The sequence below is a fragment of the Oryctolagus cuniculus genome, chromosome 16, assembly GCF_964237555.1.
Source record: "Oryctolagus cuniculus chromosome 16, mOryCun1.1, whole genome shotgun sequence".
Lineage (NCBI taxonomy): Eukaryota > Metazoa > Chordata > Mammalia > Lagomorpha > Leporidae > Oryctolagus > Oryctolagus cuniculus.
This window is the reverse complement of record NC_091447.1, coordinates 29,913,802-29,936,088: the sequence shown is the minus strand read 5'-3', so window position 1 is coordinate 29,936,088 and position 22,287 is coordinate 29,913,802. Positions and strand designations below refer to the sequence as shown.

The 22,287-nt window shown below is 39.1% G+C and overlaps 1 protein-coding gene across 2 annotated transcripts in view; it reads right to left on the bottom strand.

The window, feature by feature from the left end:
• The window catches only part of CDK13 (cyclin dependent kinase 13), a 120,546-nt gene that overhangs the window by 70,702 nt on the left and 27,557 nt on the right, over window positions 1-22,287 (bottom strand). For both annotated transcript variants that reach the window (XM_017344445.3, XM_070059760.1), the window contains exons 2-5: window positions 15,315-15,977; window positions 6,370-6,540; window positions 4,968-5,107; window positions 2,570-2,740 (exon numbers count right to left, since the gene is read on the bottom strand). In XM_017344445.3, the coding sequence (XP_017199934.3) occupies window positions 2,570-2,740; window positions 4,968-5,107; window positions 6,370-6,540; window positions 15,315-15,977 (1,145 nt within the window). The remainder of the gene's footprint in view (window positions 1-2,569; window positions 2,741-4,967; window positions 5,108-6,369; window positions 6,541-15,314; window positions 15,978-22,287) is intronic.

Below are 22,287 nucleotides of genomic sequence, written 5' to 3'. Positions count from 1 at the left end.
AGGGATTAAAGCAAAACAAAGTGGCTTCAGAGAATTTATAATCTGGAAAGAAAAATAAATTATGACCATAAATACACTAACATGAAGATCATAAACATTCTGTACATTCAGTGGTAGAAGTCTATTAAAAAGTAATAAAGTATGAACAGGATAATATAAGTAGAACTCACTCAGCAATTAGTCACTGAATACCTTTGATGATCCAGTCACTAACTTAGGTAAGGGGCATGCAAGCAAATGAAACTAATATGGATCCCACCTTCATACGGAGAAACAAGTAAGTGACAAATCAATGTTTTCTCACTTACTGGGAAAAAATCCTTTAAATTGTGTGTCCATATGTGACAGACACTGGGAAGACTAGGAAAGGTTTCATTAATCAATGAAGCAACATTCAGGATAAGATCTTGGAAGCAGGAAGTTCGACTTTCAAACTACATGTACACGTATATGCTGTGGCACAAGGATTCAGTGTGCGTGGTGTTGAGTTGGTGAGATTTAAGCCAAGGGAAGCAGAACACATAATGACTTTAAAGCAGAAAAGTGTACTACTAGTCTATTGAGAACCCCAATGACGACCAATGTGACTAAAGCTTGGTAAGCAAACAAAAATGATAGAAGTGGAATTAGAGAAATAAGCAAAGAATTGATCCCACAAATCAAAGGAGTAGGAGGGCCTGTCAATGCTGGAGGAAAAAGCAAATACACTAATTTCACTAGAACACCAGATTAAAGCAAAACAAGTAACATTTGCAAATCATCTTAATGGGTAAGTTCTTAATTTAATTCTTACTAAACAATTAGATGTTTCCCTTTTATGGATAAAGGGGTACAGGCTCTGAAAAGCTAAACATCTTGCTAATAAGGTCTTACTGCTAATAAGCCAAGTCTCTAATCTCAGACAATCTAATATATGTTAAACCAGTAACTTTCTACCACATAGTAAGTAGTAATAACAAAACAATTAAAAAGTCAAACAATGTTACATGTCAGGTTAAGGAATCTGAGCTATACTATGGACAAAAAACAACAGAAATGACAGAATGGGGTGTGTGTCTATGTGTGTGCGTGTGCGTACACACACGTGCACGGAGCTGGTAAAGAAAGAACACTAAATGCTATGTTCAACTGAAGCGTACCTTATTTAATCTGTTTAATGGATTTATATTGAAAAACATTTTTTTGCTGTTTGAAAAGCACAGATGATAAATGAAAGTCAACTTTTATTCCAAAGTCTTGCTCAAAAGATCTAAAACATGCTGGCAGTAGACATTTTGCTAAAGCCAACTATATACCCTATAGTTTATTAAGGGCAATTTCATGAGAGACTTTTGTCTCCACACTTCTAGAAGTAATAAATACACCTACCTTGAAGTTTCCTTGTAAGCTAAGGCATTTGTAACATTAAAATGCAGGTTAAGTATGTTCTAAAGCTACTTAAAACTACTTTTGCAATCACTAAAGGATGAAGACTAAAAATTATATATAACAACAGATGGGAGGTTTGCGGAGTACTTAATGTCATGGGTATTTTTGATAGCACAAATCCTCTGCTCTGCATCTGAACGTTTCATGTTTTTGTTCCAGTTAATCATCCCTCCCCAAGTTCACTATTCAGATCAAATTGCTGGAATGACATTTCTAGGAGTTTGATGTATTTTTTGAGGAATTAGTTTATGATTCCATTGCAGGTGTCTTTACTACTCTTATTTCTACAATGGGGAAAAAGCAGAGCCCCTTTGTTAGAATTACTATACATGTTTATGGAGAAAATATTTCTCAAAGACTGGAATGACACAAGAGAGCAAAAGAAGTTGGTCAGCTTAGCTATGGAGTGGTGGCAATAATATCTGAATGTTCAAATGATTCTAAACTGAACCTAAGCTCCCTAGGATTCTGAACATAGGAACAAGGAACTGTCCTTTGAAAACTGTGACCAGCTTGTCTGGACCTCAGATATAGAGCAACAAGTGGCCTAAAGCCATTTCAAGTACAGGAACTATTGGCACTACAACTATATAAATCTGAACATGTAGTTTTTCCTCTTTTTTAAGCGTATTTGTAAACTCAAAGCTGAGGAGAAGTGATTTTACTTTCTCCAGTTAAATAATGAGTTGACTGCATTTCTTCCCTACCACTTTTGGTTCCCCTTTCCCTTCCTAAGGCAGTAGTGTAAAACTTAGGTTATTTTTGCTTCCAAAATTTAAATGAAAATTTCATGCCATGTGTTTTTTTCTTTTGCAAGGCACCTGTTTGTCACCTTTTTTCAAATGTAAACGTTCCCTTATGCTTTTGAAATGAATTTCGTTTTCTTAAAAAAAAAGGAAAAAAATTATATGTGATGCTCAAAAAGAGTGAATACTGTATAACATTGGCATATACGAATCACTTATATGACTCAAAAACCATTGATGCAAACACTTCTTCAATTCTACTGAATTTAAAAAGAATTTACATCAAGCAATATCTAATGTATCTAATAATTATTCAAATGGTCAGCTATCTGCAACAATATCTAAAAGCAGCATCATGACCATAAAGAACTGGTTATTTAAATTTGCACACATACCTTTGTCCTTCTTAAAATCCAAAGCATCTTCTTTATCAGTCACTATTTCCTTCATATTAATAATACTCTGGTGGGTAAGTTGCCGGAGAATTTTAATTTCTCGGATTGCTGTAATTGGGAAGCCTTCTTTTTCATTATCTAGACGTACTTTTTTTAAGGCTACCATTTCTCCTATTAGAAAATTAAATAAAACCAGGTTAGCAAATGACATTTCTTCAGTCTATTTAATACATAATTTCTGTTCCTGCCTCTTAAAATTACAACTCATAAAATATATTTTAGTTTCCAACATAGCAAATAATACTATAGATAAAGAAATTATATCTCTTGATATATAAATTAAAGACTATTTATATGAACCATGAAGTACTTATAACTGTTAAAACTAATAAGGTAGGTCAATATATATTGTTGTTCTATGAACTCCATTTATATATCTAGGAAAAAAGCAAAAGGCTACAAAGTGGGCATATTACATTATCATTTTTTTAAACGAAATCAAGAAAAATAAACATATCCAATATGCTTGTATGTGCATAAAACATCTCTGAACAGATGAGAACGTATATTCAAACATATTACATAGCCAAAGCTGCCCAGTTACCTAACAGTAAAATTGGTACTACTATATCTTCTTTCCCCGCTACACAAAGTTGCCACACAATTTACCTAAGAGTTTTGTGTCAAATAAAATCTATATAACAAATAAAATATCCACATATACTCAAAGACTATTATAAGGAAAAATAATCACTGTAATAAAGATTTGGTTCATTTCTTTTTTTTTTTTTTGGAGTAATAGGAATTTTTTTTTACCAATTTTCTAAAAGAAAGTTTACCATTACTTTTTTATGGAAGTACCTGTAATGTACTATTTGCACACATACCTTTTGTTTCTTTAAACAAAATGGTTTTTTTGTTCTTTTGTTTCATTAAATCATTTTAAAAGGTTTTCATTTAATCTTTTTGACAATACCTCATTATAAATATAAATTATTACTCTATGCTGTAGTTGTCTTTAGTATTTTCTAACTATAAAGTCACCTCCCCATACTAAATGGCCTCAAACAGTTATGCCATTTTAATCTTCTGGCTTATTTCAACAAGAAATTATGAGTAAAGATTAAATACTAACTCAATGCATTATTTAGTAAAACACATATCTTCTGCGTTTTGTTTTGTTTTGTTTTGTTTTGTTTTGACAGGCAGAGTGGACAGTGAGAGAGAGAGACAGAGAGAAAGGTCTTCCTTTGCTGTTGGTTCACCCTCCAATGGTCGCTGCGGCTGGTGCACTGCGCTGATCCAAAGTAGGAGCCAGGTGCTTCTCCTGGTCTCCCATGGGGTGCAGGGCCCAAGCACCTGGGCCATCCTCCACTGCACTCCCGGGCCACAGCAGAGAGCTGGCCTGGAAGAGGGGCAACCGGGACAGAATCCGGCGCCCCGACCGGGACTAGAACCTGGTGTGCCGGCGCCGCAGGCGGAGGATTAGCCTAGTGAGCTGCGGCGCAGGCACACATATTTTCTGTATATAGCTATGACACAGCAACTTTTCCTCATCTTCAAGGTCTTTTAAAATTTTCTCCCAAGTTCCTGATTATGTCCTAAAACATTAAGCTGCAAACATCTGGCCTCTAAGGACAATTTCTATGAACAAAAGAATCGAGCAAAAAAAAGTATGTCAGGCTTACCACAAAAAATTATTACAGAGATTAACTGTGGGCAATACACTTATTTTTTATTTTACAGATAGAGTTAATTTCTTGGATTGCTAACAGATAGAGTTAGACAGTGAGAGAGAGAGAGAGAAAGGTCTTCCTTTCGTTGGTTCCCCCCACAAATGGCCACTACGGCCGGAGCTACGCCGATCAAAAGCCAGGAGCCTGGTGCTTCCTCCAGGTCTCCCATGCGGGTGCAGGGCCCAAGCACCTGGGCCATCCTCCACTGCCTTCCCAGGCCACAGCAGAGAGCTGGACTGCAAGAGGAGAAACCGGGACAGAATCGGCGCCCCAACCGGAACTAGAACCGGCACCCATATGGGATGGCGGCACCGCAGACAGAGGATTAACCAAGTGAGCCACAGCGCCAGCCCTGGTAATACACTTTTTTCCCTGACTACTAAGTTTTATTCACCACAGAAGGGGGTGAAGAAAAAAAAATTCCACCATAAAGCACATCACAAACGCTGAAAGAACACTTCTGAAAATACATTCATATCAAACCCATTTACCTGTACCTGTATCTTACACAAGTGCGTGTGTAAAGCTAAAAACAAGATGAAACAAAAGCCCAATAAATTTGAACCAAATATTTTATAATTCCTAAAGCTATAGATTAGGAAAAAAGCACAAATTAAGTACATTTCACAAGCCCAAAGATCCCCAGAACTTGGCGTTCTTACCAGTGTCTTTATCCCTGGCCTTGTAAACTTGTCCATAAGTACCTTCTCCAATAATTCCGATGATATCAAATTTATCCACGCAGCGTTTTCCCCAGTCAATATCTTTTTCTTTGATTTCACCATATCGAGGCCCACAAATTCTATCAAATATAGTTCTGAAGTTTTTATATACAATCAAGCAAACTTTTAAATGTTTAATTACTCAGTATCCACCCTCCACCCAATCTTGCATCATTTATTTTCTGCTAATCTTGCATATTTGTGATCACGTATCCAAGGCCAGTAACAATGTGTTTTGGTATTGTAATTTATCATAAAAGTCATGATATCATTTCAACATACTGACTCTTCTTCTGTAGACTATTACTTTAACTGGGAAGAGAAATCATGGAATTTGAATAAAGGGTTTTCAGAAATAAAATGCAATTTTCCAATGAGTGGATGAAACCAACACTAGCAGAAAAAAGTTCTCTAATTAACATCTACTTAAACAAAATTCAATAATAAACATTAACAAAAATCTATTAAACTTATCAACAAATTAAACTTATGGCTGGACGAAATATTTTTAAAAAGTGATTTCAAAAATTTCAAAAAAATAAATGATATAATCAACTCCCAGAAATCCACTCTTAATAAGATTTAGATACAACAAAATTTCATTCTCCAAAATATTAAATTTTGCTGCATTTTAATATTCTAGTAGATCATAGAACTTCCAAATAATAATACCTCAGTACACTCAAAGAGGTAAAACTTTTGTAGCTTTCTACTCCATACTAGAACATGACTTCTTACCCTTATTCTAAGCACTACTAGCTGAACAGCACTTCTAAAATCACTTTCCCTTGGTTAAGTTGAAGTAAAAAAAAAAAAAAAAAAAGCATCGATGTATAGTCTCTTTAACTGATGAACAAGTTTCAAAGGAAAGAATTCTCTCTAGACACTTACTTGAAGCTAACTAAAAACACAGATTTCAAATGTTTTCCACTGTATCTTTTGCAAAAGTATTTTGCAAAAATAAAGAATGCATTTAGAGGGGAAAATGCAGCTAAACATAACAGCTTGCCCATTTCTCATTTGGACTCACTGAATGCTTATTCTACCCTGCCAATTTCAGTGTGTCAGTGTCACTCAGGTATCTTAATTACAGAAATTATCTTGAATACATATAATATCCCAAGAAATTAATACATTGCAAACTGTGAGAGAATATTGAATCTTGTTTTATTTGTAATAGTAAATAGGTATGCAAGCACTTATGAAAAAACTTATTCATATACTTAAATTGGAAGAATGAATACACTTTTTTATTTAAGCTTAAAGTTTGTGTTTTATAAATTTATGATGATCCAGAATCATTTCTAGTCAATTTATGAGCAGGTAGAAAGTAAGCACATACTTAGGTCTCCTTTTACTATGTAACTGTGTTGCTGTTTTCTTTTCTTCTGGACTCTTTGAGAGATCATCTCCTCCCGGCAGCTCAGGAGGCAGTGGTAAGTCAGCAAGTAAACATCGGAGTTTCTTTTCTACTTCTTTTTTAACAGCTTTTACTGAAATATTTCCTCGTAAGCTAAAAAAGAAAGTCAAATAAGTAAAACATAAAAATGTAGTTGAGCAATAAAAATGTAGCCCTGTGAGGTAGTGTGCAATGGCTGTGCATTTCTTGTGCCATTTCACACTGCAAGACACTAATCAAAGCTAAGTTTCCTTACCTTCCAGATGAAATAGTACACTACATACAACTGTAAAACATAAAACTTAAGGATAATAGTGATATAGAATTAGTTTTTTCCTAAGGACATCTGTGCAGTATGAATGTTAAAAATAACATATTGTGCAGCCGGCGCTGTGGCGCAGCGGGTTAACACCCTGGCCTGAAGCCTCGGCCTCCCATATGGGCACCAGTTCGAGACCCAGCTGCTTCACTTCTGATCCAGCTCTCTGCTATGGCCTGGGAAAGCAGTGGAGGATGGCCCAAGTCCTTGGGCCCCTGCACCCACATGGAAGACCTGGAAGAAGCTCCTGGGATCCTGGCTTTGGATCGGCACAGCTCCAAGCCGTTGCGGCCAACTGGGGAGTGAACCAGCAGATGGAAGACCTCTTTCTCTTTCTCTCTGCTTCTTCTTCTCTCTCTCTGTAACTCTGCCTTGCCAATATATAAATCTTAAAAAAAATATATTTATTGGCAAGGCAGAGTTAGAGAGAGAGAGAGAGAGAGAGAGGGAGGCAAGAGACAGAGAGAGAGGGATATTCCACATGCTGGTTCACTTCCCAAATGGTGGAGTTGGGCCAATCCAAAGGTAGGAAACAGGAGCTTCTTTTGGGTTTCAGGTTGGTGCAGGGGCCCAAGGACTCAGAACATCTTCCACTGCTTTCCCAGGTGCATTAGCAGAGAGACTGATGAGAAGTGGAGCAGCCAGGACTTGAACCCACACTCATATGGGATGCCAGTGTTGCAGGTGGCAGCTTAACCCACTAAGCCACAGTGCCAAATTAATCTTTTATTGTTAATACAGTCCCTAACAAAACCAAAGCAAGAGTTCATTAAATGCAACTTGACAAGCTGTTTATAAAATCTAAGAATATGGTAAAGGAACTTCCCAAAAATTTCTAAAAAGAATAATGAAGATGTATTTACCCTGTGAAATGGCCAACTTATTTAAAGAGATCCCAATGTCTGGATGAAGTCTATTCAATGTGTTACTCAGTCTAGCTAATGTTTTGCCAAAACCTAGAAATCAATGGTAAATATTTTTAAATCAGAAGACTTGCATAAATATTCAGATTCCAGGATTCTGTTTTAAAATAGCAAAAGTCCTACTGACATTGTGCACAGTCTTTTGCAGCAGCACTGAAGTTGAGGCTCAACAACAGGGCTGTTCACTAATGACTAATTTTCTCCATGCCTTTCACTTTCATATTACCTGCCTGTCTCTCTGGTAGAATTCTGAGTTTGAAAGCTAATACATTATGCAGCTAAAGACATTAAAACATTAAGGTACTGGCAAAAAAAAAAAAAAAAAAAAAAAGCCAAAACAAAGTACAGAAACACAGGTGTATCTTTCAGAATTTCTATATATGGCATTTCAAATTAGTGAGATGGATCATTCTATGGATGGTACTGGGAACAACACTGGGTGGAAGAGGAGTGGAGAACCAGACCACTCCTTCCTTCCTCACATGGTAACCAAGAAAAATCTCTGTAAGAAAACCTTTTGCATTAACCCTTTGTTTATAAACCTGAAAGTTTTAAAAGAAAAAGGTAAATTTGATTACAATAAAAATGGAAAACATCCCTATATAGAAACAAAACAAAGGCCAAAAAGCAACAGACTCTTGGGGCCTGCACTGTGGCACAGTGTGTTAGCCCCGTGGCCTGAAGAACCTACATCCCGTATGGGTATTGGTTCTAGTCCTGGCTGCTTCTCTTGCAATCCAGCTCTCTGCTATGGCCTGGGAAAGCAGTGGAACATGGCCCAAGTCCTTGGGCCCCTGCACCAATGTGGGAGACCCGGAGGAGGTTCCTGGCTCCTGGCTTTGGATCGGCACAGCTAGAGCCATGACGGCCAATTGAGCCATGTGCCAGAGGATGAAAGACCCCTCCCTCCCTCCCTCTCTCTCTCTCTCTCCCTCCCTCCCTCCTTCCCTTCCTCCCTCACTCTCCTCCATGTAACTCTGACTTGAAAATGAATAAATAAATCTTAAAGAAAAAGAAAAAGAAAAAGGAACACACTCTAGGAGGCAAAGAACCATAAAATAAGTACACCTAAAGATCAATTAGAAAAAAGGAAATGATCTTAAGGAAAAGCCAGCATAGGATATAAACAAGCAATTCACTGGTAAAAAATAAATTAATGTCCAGAAAGATACTACACACCACTGTCAATCACAAAACATGTAAAAAGAAACAAGTTATATAAAGATTATCAAAAATTCAGAATTGACAATATCCAGTACTGTTAAACAATTTCACACATTTAGGAACATAAATTGGTATGTGACCTTATTAAGATATAACTTGAAAATTTTCATCAAATTAATGAATGTATATATTTTGTCATGCAGCTATCCTAATAATTTCTTAAATCTACACAAAAACTAATATATAAATATTAATATATAAAATAATATATATAAATGTAATAGCATTTTAAACATAAAAATCTCCTAATCAATAGCATAAGTAGGATGCATCCATTTCTACAAACATGAATACTGGGCCTATCTATAGCAACACTGAAAGATCTCCAACATATTAAATGAAAAAAGCAAGTCAAAGAGCATTATGCATGGTATGATTTTAATTAAAAAAAAAAAAAGAAAACTATATAGCATGAAAATACACAGATAACAGCTATCTTAGGACTGGGGGAAGGAAACAGATGACAATGCTGGGAGAGAAGCAGATTTCAAAATGAGCCCAAAATGTTATTTGGCTAGGAAGCATAAAACAAACAAATGAGCTCACATCAAAAGGATAAAATAGTCAGGTGTTTCTACCTGCCAAATTTCAGACAACTTAAGCAAGCATCAAAAACAATGGTGATTCTTAAATGACAGACACAGAAAATAAATAAAAATCTACAAGACTAGAAGGAGTAACTGGTGGGGGAGGTATCTTATTTACAAAACAAGCCTGGCCAATGTTAACAAGAATAACAGAATTAGCAAATCACCATTTGCAGCCACTAGTGTAATAACTAATTTAGACAAATCAAATAGTTGCTAAACCATTAGTTGATAAATTGTTGTGGAAAAAGATATTCACATACTCCCAAAGTATTATCTTACAGCTTACTTCTACTTATAGACGTGAAATGCATCCTTATATAGGGAGAGATTAAAAGGTTGCTCATCACCTTAACCAAATCACTGCCTCACTACCACTAAAGTAAGACATTTTGTTTCTCCTGTAACAACAGCATGAAGTATATAACAATCACCTCTTACGTATTTTGACTAAAAATACTGTTCACCCTTAATCCAAAGAATTAACTTTTAAGTTAATGAAAAATGAAAGGATTAGAGACAAATTAAATGACACCAAGAATACACAATCAGACAAATTCAAAGATGGACATTTCTTAAGACTATGGGCCTAAATTCTTTAAAGTCAACTGGAGAGTGAAGGAGACTGGATAAATTTGAATTTATACAAATGGTAGATAATATTATACAACCATTATAAATGTCCTCAGGTACCATGATACTGTGATAAACAAGATACCGCGCTTATTCTTGGCAGATAAATAAATTTCATTAAGTAAATATCAGGGTGGATGTTTGGCCTGGGACTCTGGCATCTATATTAGAGTGCCTGGGTTCAAGTCCAGGCTTCATTTCTGATTCCACATTCCTGTCAATGTGCACCGTAGGAGGCAACTGATTCAACTGGGTCTCTGACACTCATGCAGAAGACCTAGCTTGAGTTCTTGACTCCTCTGGCATTTGGAGAGTGAACCAACAGATAGAAGCTCTCTCAGTTTCTCTCTGTCCCTGTCTCTTTGCCTCACCAATGAATAAATACAAAAAACTTTTATTAAAGATGATGGGAAAATGAAATTGAAATTTAAAAGAGGGGCCAGCGTTGTGGTGTACCAGGTAAAAATCACTGTAAATCACTGCCTGCAATGCCAGTATCCCATATGGGGGCTGGTTGTATCCTGGTTGCTCCACTTCCAATCCTGCTCTCTGCTGAAAGCATCAATGTCTGTATAACCTCTATCTGAGAAAAGCAGACACAGATGGCCCCCACTACCCTCATGGGAGACTTGGAAGAGGTTCCTGGCTCTGGCCTGGTCCATAACCAGCCATTGCAGCCATCTGCGGAGTGAACCAGACAGTAGATCTCTCCCTCTCTCTCTGAAACTCTTTCACATAAATAAACCTTTGAAAAATAAAATGGTACAGCAAAAGTAGTATATACACACACATCCTATTAGTTTTTTTAAATACCTACAGAGAGAAGATGAGCATATACAGGCAAAATGTTAATTTCTGAGTACACATGGAGGTTACACAGATATTATTTATTTATTTATTTATTTATTTTGACAGGCAGAGTGGACAGTGAGAGAGACAGAGAGAAAGGTCTTCCTTTTGCCGTTGGTTCACCCTCCAATGGCCGCCACGGCCGGCGCACCGCGCTGATCCGAAGCCAGGAGCCAGGTGCTTCTCGGATCTCCCATGCGGGTGCAGGACCCAAGCACTTGGGCCATCCTCCATTGCACTCCTGGGCCACAGCAGAGAGCTGGCCTGGAAGAGGGGCAACCGGGACAGAACCCGGTGCCCCGACCAGGACTAGAACTCGGGGTGCCGGAGCCGCAGGCGGAGGATTAGCCTAGTGAGCCGCGGCGCCGGCCTCAGATATTAATGTTATGCTTTCAACTTTTCTAATGACTGAATGAACCTGGAAAGGCAGACAATGACCCAACTAGTTGGAGTCCTGCCACCCACATGTGAGACCCAGATATAGTTCCCAGCTCCTGGCTCCTGGCTTTAGCCTGACCCAGCCCAAGCTGTTGTGGCCATTTGGGGAAAAAAAAAAGGAGATGGAAGATCTCCTCTCTGTCACTCTGCCTTTCAGTAAAATATCTGGAAAAAAAAAAAAAGAAAAAAAAAAGACTGCTTCTTTACATCAAGAGGAATAGTTTACAAACCATATTCAATACAAGGGTACCTCAAAAAGGTCAAGGAAAACAGAATTAAAAGTCTGTCTTGGGCCAGCGCCGCGGCTCACTAGGCTAATCCCCCGCCTTGCGGCGCTGGCACACCGGGTTCTAGTCCCAGTCGGGGCGCCCTGCACCCCATGGGAGACCAGGAGAAGTACCTGGCTCCTGCCATCGGATCAGTGCGGTGCGTCGGCCACAGTGCGCCAGCTGCAGCGGCCATTGGAGGGTGAACCAACGGCAAAGGAAGACCTTTCTCTCTCTCTCTCTCTCTCTCACTGTCCACTCTGCCTGTCAAAAAAAAAAAAAAAAAAAAAAAGTCTGTCTTGATGCAATAAAATTTTGAAACCCATGCATACAAGGTGTCTTCAAAAACATCCATGGGAAGTGTGTCTCATGAAAACACCATGCATGGATCTCAAAATCCAGAGTGCTAAAATAAGCTTATGTTTGATTACATTTTCTATGAATATTTTGAAGTATCCTTGTAGCTATTTAGCGCAAAACAGAAAGTACCCTCTTCCTCCATCACATTCTGCCTTTCAAATAAATAAATCTTTAAAAAAAAAAAAGACAAATAATCGGAATATCCAAGATTCACTGTGCTTTTACAGTTTGCAAAATTCTGTCCATTAACTAATTTAATCCTCACAACTAAGCTATTCACTCTTGGATAGAACTAAACAGACTGAGGCAAAGAAAGAACAAGTACTAACACTAACAGGAGACACAAATGGACCAAAAACTACACTTAGTATTACAGCCCAATGGGGAGGTTTCACTTACAGCATTTCATTTAGTCGCACAAGAACTATTAACTGTCTTCTGCTTTAATGATATCCTTTAACCACATTTACTTCTAAAAGTAATCACTTTTAGCCATTTAGCCATTTCTCTTTCTTTCTTGTTTTTTTTTTTTTTTTTTTTTTTAATCAAGGGGCAAAGAGAGACAGCTGCCATCTGCTGGTTCACTACCCAAATGTCCACAATAACCAAGACTGGGTGAGGCCCAAGCTGGGTGGTGGCGACTCACCTGCTGCCTCCCAGGGAGTTGGACTTTAGTGAACCTAGGCACTGTGATGTGGTACAAAAGTACCTTAAAATACTAGTAGGCCAAACATTTACCTCCACAATACATTGTTATTTAATCGCAAAAAACCTTTTTTAAAAATAAAAAAGCTGGCCAGCACCTCGGCTCACTAGACTAATCTTCCGCCTGCGGCACCGTCACTCCGGGTTCCAGTCCCAGTCGAGGCGCCAGATTCTGTCCCGGTTGCTCCTCTTCCAGTCCAGCTCTCTGCTGTGGCCCGGGAAGACAGTGGAGGATGGCCCAAGTGTTTGGCCCCTGCACCCGCATGGGAGACCAGGAGGAAGTACCTGGCTCCAGGCTTTGGATCGGCACAGCACGCCATCCGTAGTGGCCATTTGCGGGGTGAACCAAAAGAAGGAAGGAAGACCTTTCTCTCTGTCTCTTTCTCTCACTATCTAACTCTGCCTGTCAAAAAATAAATAAATAAAAAATTTAAAAATAAAAAAGCTAATGTTTGTTCTTAAACATTTAACATTTGGTAGAATATCTCTTATGCAAAATGCTAAGGATCAGAAATATGAGATTTTGGAGTTTTTCAGATTTTGGAATATCTGCATATACTTTACCAACTGAGCATCCCTAATCAAAAAATCTGAAATTCACATTACATGTCATGTCAGTGCTGAAAAATTTTTGGATTTTCAGAGTAAGGATACTTAACCTGTACTTAAATTGTAGCTACTAAACAAAGAAAGTCCCACTGATAATGAATCAATCATGAGCTACATGGAGATGCTAGCAGGACTACTTAGGAATCTTACAAAATTTCCATATCCATGAAACATGCAAACATGTTCAAAGAAAGAAGAGCAAAGACACAACAAAAAATAAAGTCAGAGAAAACAGAAAAGGTGGATCAAAAAGATTTTAATGACTAAGAACGAAATGTGGAACCACCTTTCTAAATACAGATGCATGGAGAATGTCCTCCTTAAGCAGTTACACAGATATGTCCTGAGTTCTTGAAATTGTCGGGGCCGGCGCTGTGGCATATCAAGTTAACGCTGTGGCCTGAAGCGCTAGCATCCCATATGGGCACCAGTTCTAGTCCTGGCTGCTCCACTTCCAATCCAACTCTCTGCTATGGCCTGGGAAAGCAGAAGATGGTCCAACTCCCTTGGGCCCCTGCACCCATGTGGGAGACCTGGAAGAAGTTCCTGGTTCCGGATCGGGGCAGCTCCAGCCGTTGTGGCCAACTGGGGAATGAACCATCGGATGGAAGACCTCTCTCTCTCTCTCTGCCTCTCCTCTCTCTGTAACTCTTCCCAATAAATAAATAAGTCTTAAAAAAAAAAAAAAAAAAAAAAAAGGAAAGAAAAGAAAAGAAAATGTCCCTGGTAAAAATTAACCGTAAAGTATGCATGAAGAATAAAGTATAGAATCACCATTCTCACTAAAACCTGGATTCTCAGTAATGAGTTTCTCTAAATAATAATAATAATTTTGCACTTAAGCTTCTCAGTGCAGAAGAATCCATTTCAGGATCCATCAAAATTACAACTCACTACAGTTATAAACCTTCAGTGTTCCTGGAAAAGAGTCAAACCTGTAAATACTAAAATTAGAGAAACAAAATTAGGTAACAAGGATGATGTCTCCCAGTAACATTTTGATTGTAGAAAAAAGGCAAATCAGAGGGCATGAAACACAGGAATCATAATTGAGCTTTTGTTTTAAATTACAAAATTTTCATGCTAGCCAAAGTAAGCACATGAAAGACATTTAATCCATCTGTTTTGAAATTCAATAAAGTCAGTTAGGAAAAGTGTTCATACAGTTGCTTTTTAATAGCAGAGGGGGGGAACATCTCTAAATTCTTCATTAAAAATAAAAATGGTTAAGTGGTATAATACGCAGATAAATCACACAACAGCATAATTTTTCTACCCTAGGAAGAAATATAAGAAATACTGTTATTTTAAGTCTCTCTTACCTTCATCTTCTTAAGAATAAAATGTTTCAAAAGTAAAAAAAGCCATGTCCCCAATATTCAAAACAGAACCTTATTAACATGTTAAAAGAAAGCATAATTACATTAAGAGTTTTCTGTAATTTAATGTGATTATTACCTAATTGCAAGGTAGGCCAAAAAATTAAAAGAATTAAGATATCACCTCCTAGTTTTATAAACTAATAATTAAACTATTACAAATTTCTAATTTATATTATAATAAAGTTTATATAATCTTAAGTGATAAACTCATAAAGCTACTGAAGAAACTTAGAAATAACTGAAATACACATTTATGAGACTTCCGTCACCCAGACTCTCATAAAATGTCCTGTCTCTGCATATACCAAGGAAAACTAAGCCAAGGAGAAAACTGGTATTTCTAATATCCAAGTTCATCCTCAAATATACAGTGCATCCCAAGGCAATAGTAAACTTTTCCTGAACTGCTTAGCAGAAACAGTAATTTTGCCATCTTAAAATTTGCTTCATCTTAAAATGTGCATAATAAATAAAATTCATTCACTTATATTTTTTATGACAGTTTTCTTGGAGGAACTTGGAAAAGTCAAGTCATTTCTCACTTCAGACACATTTTTCTTTAAACAGTTATTGCTCAGTTTTCTCATGCTTACCTATCAGTATCTTTATCTTCAGGCAGCATGGGAGGCAAAGGTAATGGTGGTAAGGTAGAAGTTACTAAAGCCACATGTTGATGCTCCTTCTCCTTGGCTCCTATGCTTGGGGTAAGTGGTTTGGTTTTCTCTTTCACAGCCACCGATTCCTCCTTTGTAGCAGCAGGTTTACTCTCTTTCCCAACTATGACTGTTTTCTTGCTGGCTTTATCTACAATCAAATTATTGTCCACCTTTGTTACCTGAAGAGGTGGCTTTGTTTTTGCCTTTTCACTTTTTAAAGTTCCACCACTTGAGGGAGAAGCTGCATGCTCAGTTTTAAGTTTCTTCACATCCTTCACGTGGTTTGTTTGTGTTGCACTGGCACCAGTTTCTGTGTTCCCCTTCGTAGGTGTGGAAGTGTTGGAGGCTTTGGCAGCTTTGGCAGCAGCCTCAGCAGCTTTTGCCGCTTCTGCAGCTTTTGCCGCTTCTGCAGCTCTTGCTGCCTCTGCAGCTCTTGCTTTTTTGTTCTTATTCAATTCAGCTGCCAGGCTACTCTTCAGAGTTAGTGTGCTAGGAGAAATGCTAGAATGACGACTTCTGGATCTAGACAATCTGTGCCTGCTACGAGATCTTGAATGCCTAGATGAATATGGGCTTCTGCTGCGGGATTTGGCAGACCGTCTGGTAGAAAATAATTAAGATTTAGTTAGTAACTCAGAAAGGTTCAGTTTGAAACAGGCTTTCACAATACTATTTTCTTACTTCTCTAAATCCACCCCACTTCTGTAGTCCCTTCATTACAGTCTCTTGAACCGTCTAAATTAGATTCTGTTTCTTTATATATCTTTGACTGATCTAGTTGTATGTATGTCAGATCTCAACCCCAGATTTTTTGACTTTTAACAGATAGGATAACACAACACAGTAACATACACTCTGGCTAAAAGTTTGCTGAAATTTTAAGGACAAGATAAATGAAGCAAAGAAATTCCTAGGAACCAATAATTAAAATGGACAGAGAGAAACCAAATAATCAGAATTTTTTTGTTTACAGATGACATTAATACATTTGGAGGGAACTATTTAGAAACATTCCTTAATTCTTATATGAAAACAAAATGATGACGTTTAGCATAAACTCAAACAGATTCAACTTCTCCCTCTCTCAAAAACAAGTATGGGGCTGGCACCGTGGCTCAACAGGCTAATCCTCCGCCTTGCAGCGCCGGCATACCGGGTTCTAGTCCCAGTCAGGGCACCGGATTCTGTCCTGGTTGCCCCTCTTCCAGGCCAGCTCTCTGCTGTGGCCAGGGAGTGCAGTGGAGGATGGCCCAAGTCCTTGGGCACTGCACCCCAGGGGAGACCAGGAGAAGTACCTGGCTCCCGCCATCGGATCAGCGCGGTGCGTCGGGGCCACAGCACGCCGGCCGCGGTGGCCATTTGGAGGGTGAACCAACGGCAAAAGGAAGATCTTTCTCTCTGTCTCACTGACCACTCTACCTGTCAAAAAAATAATAATAATAAAAATTTTTTAAAAAAATTACTGCATAAAAAAACAAGTATGGGTGCTGGCACTGTGGTGTAGTGGGTAAAGCCACCACCTGCAGGACCAGTATCCCACATGGGTGCCGGTTCCAGTCCTGGCTGCTCCACTTCTGATTCAGCACTCTGCTATGGCCTGAGAAAGCAGCAGAAGATAACCCAAGTCCTTGGGCCCCTGCACCCACATGGGAGACCTTGAAGAAGCTCCTGGCTTCGGATGGGCCCAGGTACCCCCATCACAGCCATCTGAAGAGTGAACCAGAGGATGGGCAACTTGTCTCTCTTTCTTTCTCTCTCTGTCTCTGCAACTCTGCCTTTCAAATAACTAAATAAATCTTAAAAAAACAAACAAAACAAAAACAAGTATATACTGAAGCCCAATGAGTATCTAACATTGAGCTAATACTTCACAAAACCTCCATATTTTACATAAAAATTTATTTAAGATTATTTTAGAGACACTTGCTTATCATTAAATATTCATATGTACCAATGATTAAAATCACCAGTAAGCTTAGAATTATTCATGGAAATGAGAGGAAACGTTTGGCTAAATGTGAAGTGGGAAATTGGTTCTAAAATAACCCGGATAACTTTAATATAGAACCAAAACAATCATAATATGAAACAGGTGGCTTTAGACTCTGTTGCGTTCAAAACAAGTCTAATGTAAGTCATGATCAGGTATTGATGGGCACAGAAAGGTAAGCAGCAGAAAGAAGAGACTGTCATCTTACCAAAGATAACAGCAGCACAAAAGCCTTAGAAAGCAACTTAAAAAAAAAAAAAAAAAAAAAAAAAACATGATTATCAGTTTCAGACACACAGGGTTCGGTGTTGTGGCATAGCAGGTAAAGCCACCGCCGCTGCCTATGGGGCCGGCGCTATGGCATAGTAGGTTAAATCCCCAGCCTGCAGCATTGGCACCCCATATGGGCACCGGTTCAAGCTCTGGCTGCTCCACTTCCAATCCAGCTCTCTGCTATGGCCTGGGAAAGCAGTAGAAGATGGCCCAAGTGCTTGTGCCCCTGCAGCCTTGTGGGAGTCCTGGAAGAAGCTCCTGGCTTCGGATCAGCTCTGCTCCAGCTGTTGTAGCCATTTGGGGAGTCAATCAGCAGATGGAAGACACCCCTCTGTGTGTGTGTGTGTGTGTGTGTGTGTGTGTTTACTTCTCTCTGTAACTCTTTCAAATAACTAAAATACATCTTTAAAAAAAGAAAACCAACTCTTGGGAAAAAAAAATGCCACCGCCTGTAATGCCAGCATCCCATATGGGCACTGGTTCAACTCTCGACTGCTTCACTTCCAATCCAGCTCCCTGCTAATGACCTAGGAAAAGCAGTAGAGATGGCCCAAGTGCTTGGGTCCCTGCACCAATGTGGGAGACTTGGATGAAACCCCTGGCCCCTGCCTTCAGCCTGGCTCAGCCCTAGACATTACAGCTATCTAGGGAGTGAACCAGCAGATGGAAGATAATCAATCTCTGTGTGTGTTTCAAATAAATCTTAAAAAAAAAAAAAACGAAATGAGAATTTTATACTATTTGATTACTATACCAATTGAATTCTGTATTTCTACAGAAGTTCCTCCCTTATTTCATGTCCTAGTAAACTTAATCTTACACTCAGGTATTGTATTTGCTAATAAACCCCAATAATATACTTATTGATGATAACAAATATGGGTCTCTGCTACCCACGTGGAGACCTCGACTGAGTTCCTGGCTCTGGCTTCTGTCTGGTCCAGCACCAGCTATTGCAAGCATTTAGGAAGTGAACCATGGATGAAAGATTACTTTCTTTCCTCTCTCTCTGCCTCTCAAATAAGTAAAAACTTTTAATCTCCTAATATTTCTAAATTGTTAAATCTACAGTGGACACATTTGCTGTTTCTTGCTTGTTTTAGTTTCCAAGTAGTTACTGGACCTAAGAAGGTAAGAGACCTTTCTAGGTTTCTAAGAAGTTTGCTCAAATTCACAAAAACACAAAGTAGAAGTAGAATAAAAACTAGTTAACGAGCTCATTGTTGATTAGGCTAGTTAATGTTCATTGGAGACAAAGCATTGTGTACTGTTCACTCACCTATACTACACAGTCTAAGAGTCCGGGTCTTCTAAAAATCATCCCTGATTAGCAAACACAAACTCTGTCAAGAACCCACTTCACAACTCCACCAAACTCCAATAAGACCATATTTTCTTGCCGTTTCAGATTTCCTTTACTAGTGAAAACATTCCTTGGGGGCCTCCCTTAATCCATCCTGCCTTTTCAATAATCAAGACATATTCTGTTTCCTTCGAGAACTCTGACTGATCCAGTTATATGCCAGGCCTTAAACTCAATTTTTTTGGCTTTTTAAAAATTTTACTGTATGGGGCCAGTGTTGTAACACCAGTAAGGAACTGGTGTCATATGACACCAGTTCAAGTCCTGGCTGCTCCACTTCTGATCCAGCTCCCTGCCTCCAGGAAAGAGGCAGAAGTCGGCAAAAGTACTTGGATCCTTCCACCCAAGTGGGACCCTGAATGGAATTTCTGGCTTATAGCTTCGGCCTGGCCCAGCAGCAACCCCTGAAGCCATGTGAAGAATGAACCAGCAGATGGTATCTCTCTCTCTCTCTCTCTCTCTGTCTCTGTCTCTCTCCCTCCTTCCCTCCAACTCTGCCTTTCAAATAAATAAATCTTTCTAAAAAATTTTACTATAAAATCCAATCCCTCATTATATAAAATATTACAAACTGCACCATGCAACAGAACTGCCTTAAAAGATAGAAATGTTCTATTAAGCGTGATGTCTAATATAGTAGTCACTATCTACAATATTTTAAGCCTAATTTTTTTGAGAGTTATCTATTTATTTATTTGAAAGGCACAGTCACATAGACAGCAATTTTCCATCTGTTGGTTCACTCCCCAAATGGCCCCAATAGCTAGGACTGGCCCAGGTCAAAGACTGGAGTCAGGAGCTTCTTCCGGGTCTTCAACCTACGTTCAGGGGCCCAAGGATTTGGGCCATCTTCTGCTGCTCTCCGAGGAGCACTAGGCAAGGAGCTGGATCAGAAGTGAAGCAGTCAGGACTTGAAAAAGTACCCACATAGCATACAGGCGCTTAATCCCCTATGCCACAACACCAGCCCCATAAGCCTCCCTTTTTCACATACTAACAGTAGCTGTGTCCATTTTAAAAACCTTTTTTTTTTTGAGAGGCAGAGTGGACAGTGAGAGAGACAGAGAGAAAGGTCCTCCTTTAGCCATTGGTTCACCCCACAATGGCCTCCAAGGCTGGCGCGCCGCGCTGATCCGAAGGCAGGAGCCAGGTGCTTCTCCTGGTCTCCCCTGGGGTGCAGGGCCCAAGCACTTGGGCCATCCTCCACTGCACTCCCTGGCCACAGCAGAGAGCTGGCCTGGAAGAGGGGCAACCGGGAAAGAATCCGGCGCCCTGACCGGGACTAGAACCCAGTGTGCCGGCGCCACTAGGTGGAGGATTAGCCTATTGAGCCACCACAGCGCCGGCCAAAAACCTGTTCTTAACCACTCAAAAAGCTATCAAAATGCTTCCCAAACTCAAAAATACTATATAAAGTGCTATTACTTTTTCAAAAACCTATCTCTCAGCCATGCTCTCAGCACTTCTTAGTCAAAATTCTAAATGTTCCTGTGAACACTTTCATATGGTATTATAACTGCCCTATTAACCACAGCATTATGGTAGCCCCTTAATTTCCTTATTTCTTATCTGCTACTACCCTATCTAATCCATATTACTTAACTTGTAACACTATTCCCACCATGTCCAACAGCACCTGAAATTAAGACATGCAAAATGGACACACTTTCTTTTAGTACCTATTTTTTGCCATTCTCTATTTTTCTTTAATTTTTATTATCTTTTATTTGAAAGAGACAGTGAGAGAGAGAAAGAGAGAGTCCAAACATACTTTCCCACTTGCTGATTCATTCCCCACATGCCTGCAATGGTAAAGGGTAGGCCAAGGCCAAACCTGGGAGCTGGGAACACAATCAAAGTCTCCCACTCTTTATGGATGGTGAAAACCCAATTACTTGAGCCATCACCACTGCCTCCCATGGTCTGTGCTGGCAGGAAGCTGGGGTAAGGAGCTCTAGTCAGGAATGGAACACAAGCTCTCCAATGTGGGACACAATCATCTTAACTGCTGGTTTAAACATCAAGTCCCTCTCTTTTTAATTTTATTGTTCTCCCTGCATTTATCCAGGCTAGAAATCTTAGTTTCCTAGTGCCCATACCAAAACTTATCAGTTATCTCATTCTATCCATTCTAATATTCCCTTCCATACTCTTTGAATGTATCCTATCCCTGCTGTAAGAGAACACCATAAACTTAGCACTTAGAACACAAAAGCACTATCTTAGAGAGATCAAAAGTCCAAAATCAGTTTTAGTCAACTGTTCAAACAAATCAATGTTCAAAGTTTTATTCCTTCCAGATTTTCTTGGATGAACCTTGCTTTTCCTACCTCCACAGGCTGACACATGGTCCCATACCTCAAGTCTCTGCTTCCATCCCATTTTTTTCTTTCTCTGTGCTTCATCACATAGTGTTTCTGAGATGAACCTACAGCCTCGCTTTTAGAAACTTTTGATCACACAGGACCCATCTAGGTAATCCAAGGTAATCTCTGCATCTTAAGACCCTTAATTGTATCACACCTACAAAATTCCTCTTGCTAAGTAATCACATTCACAGGTACCAATGATTAAGACATGGACAGCTCTGAGGAGCTAATATTCAGCCTATTAAATCTTCCTCATCTATTCTCAAGGCAATTGCTCTATTTTACCTCATTAACTACCAAAGGCTACCGTATCATTTTTAAAATAACTGATTTCTTTATATCTAGTCTCTCCCTGCTTCAATTATTTCTAGACACCATAACCAAATTAATCCTGACTGATCAGTAATAAGTAATAGTCACATGTCCAAATTCTCTCACTTCCACCTCTCCTGTTCTAAACCTTCACAACTATTCAAGCTCACAACCCCATCCCCAAGATTATCAGATGAGTCTCTTGAAGGCAAACAATCTGTATGTTACATTCTACTTCATCTCTGTGTTCTTCCCATCTAAGGTTTACTCCTCTATCATGCTACTGATCACAAACTCCTGAGAATCTAACTTCACAGTGTGGACCACAGATGGGCATCATTAGCATCACTTAAGAGCATGTCAGAAACCTGGTATCTAAGGCCCCATCCACAGCTAGCAAATCAGAATCTCCACTTGATCAAGTTAGAGATAATATTAGGCACCTCTAGAACTATGAGTGGCCAAATTCCATTACCTGTGATGTTAACCCTTTGCTGCCCAGCTATTTCCCCTCAAACAATAAGTCACTCTAGCCTCCAAGATTTTTAAAACAGACAAGTGGGGCCAGTGCTGTAGTATAGCGAGTAAAGCAGTCACCTGCAG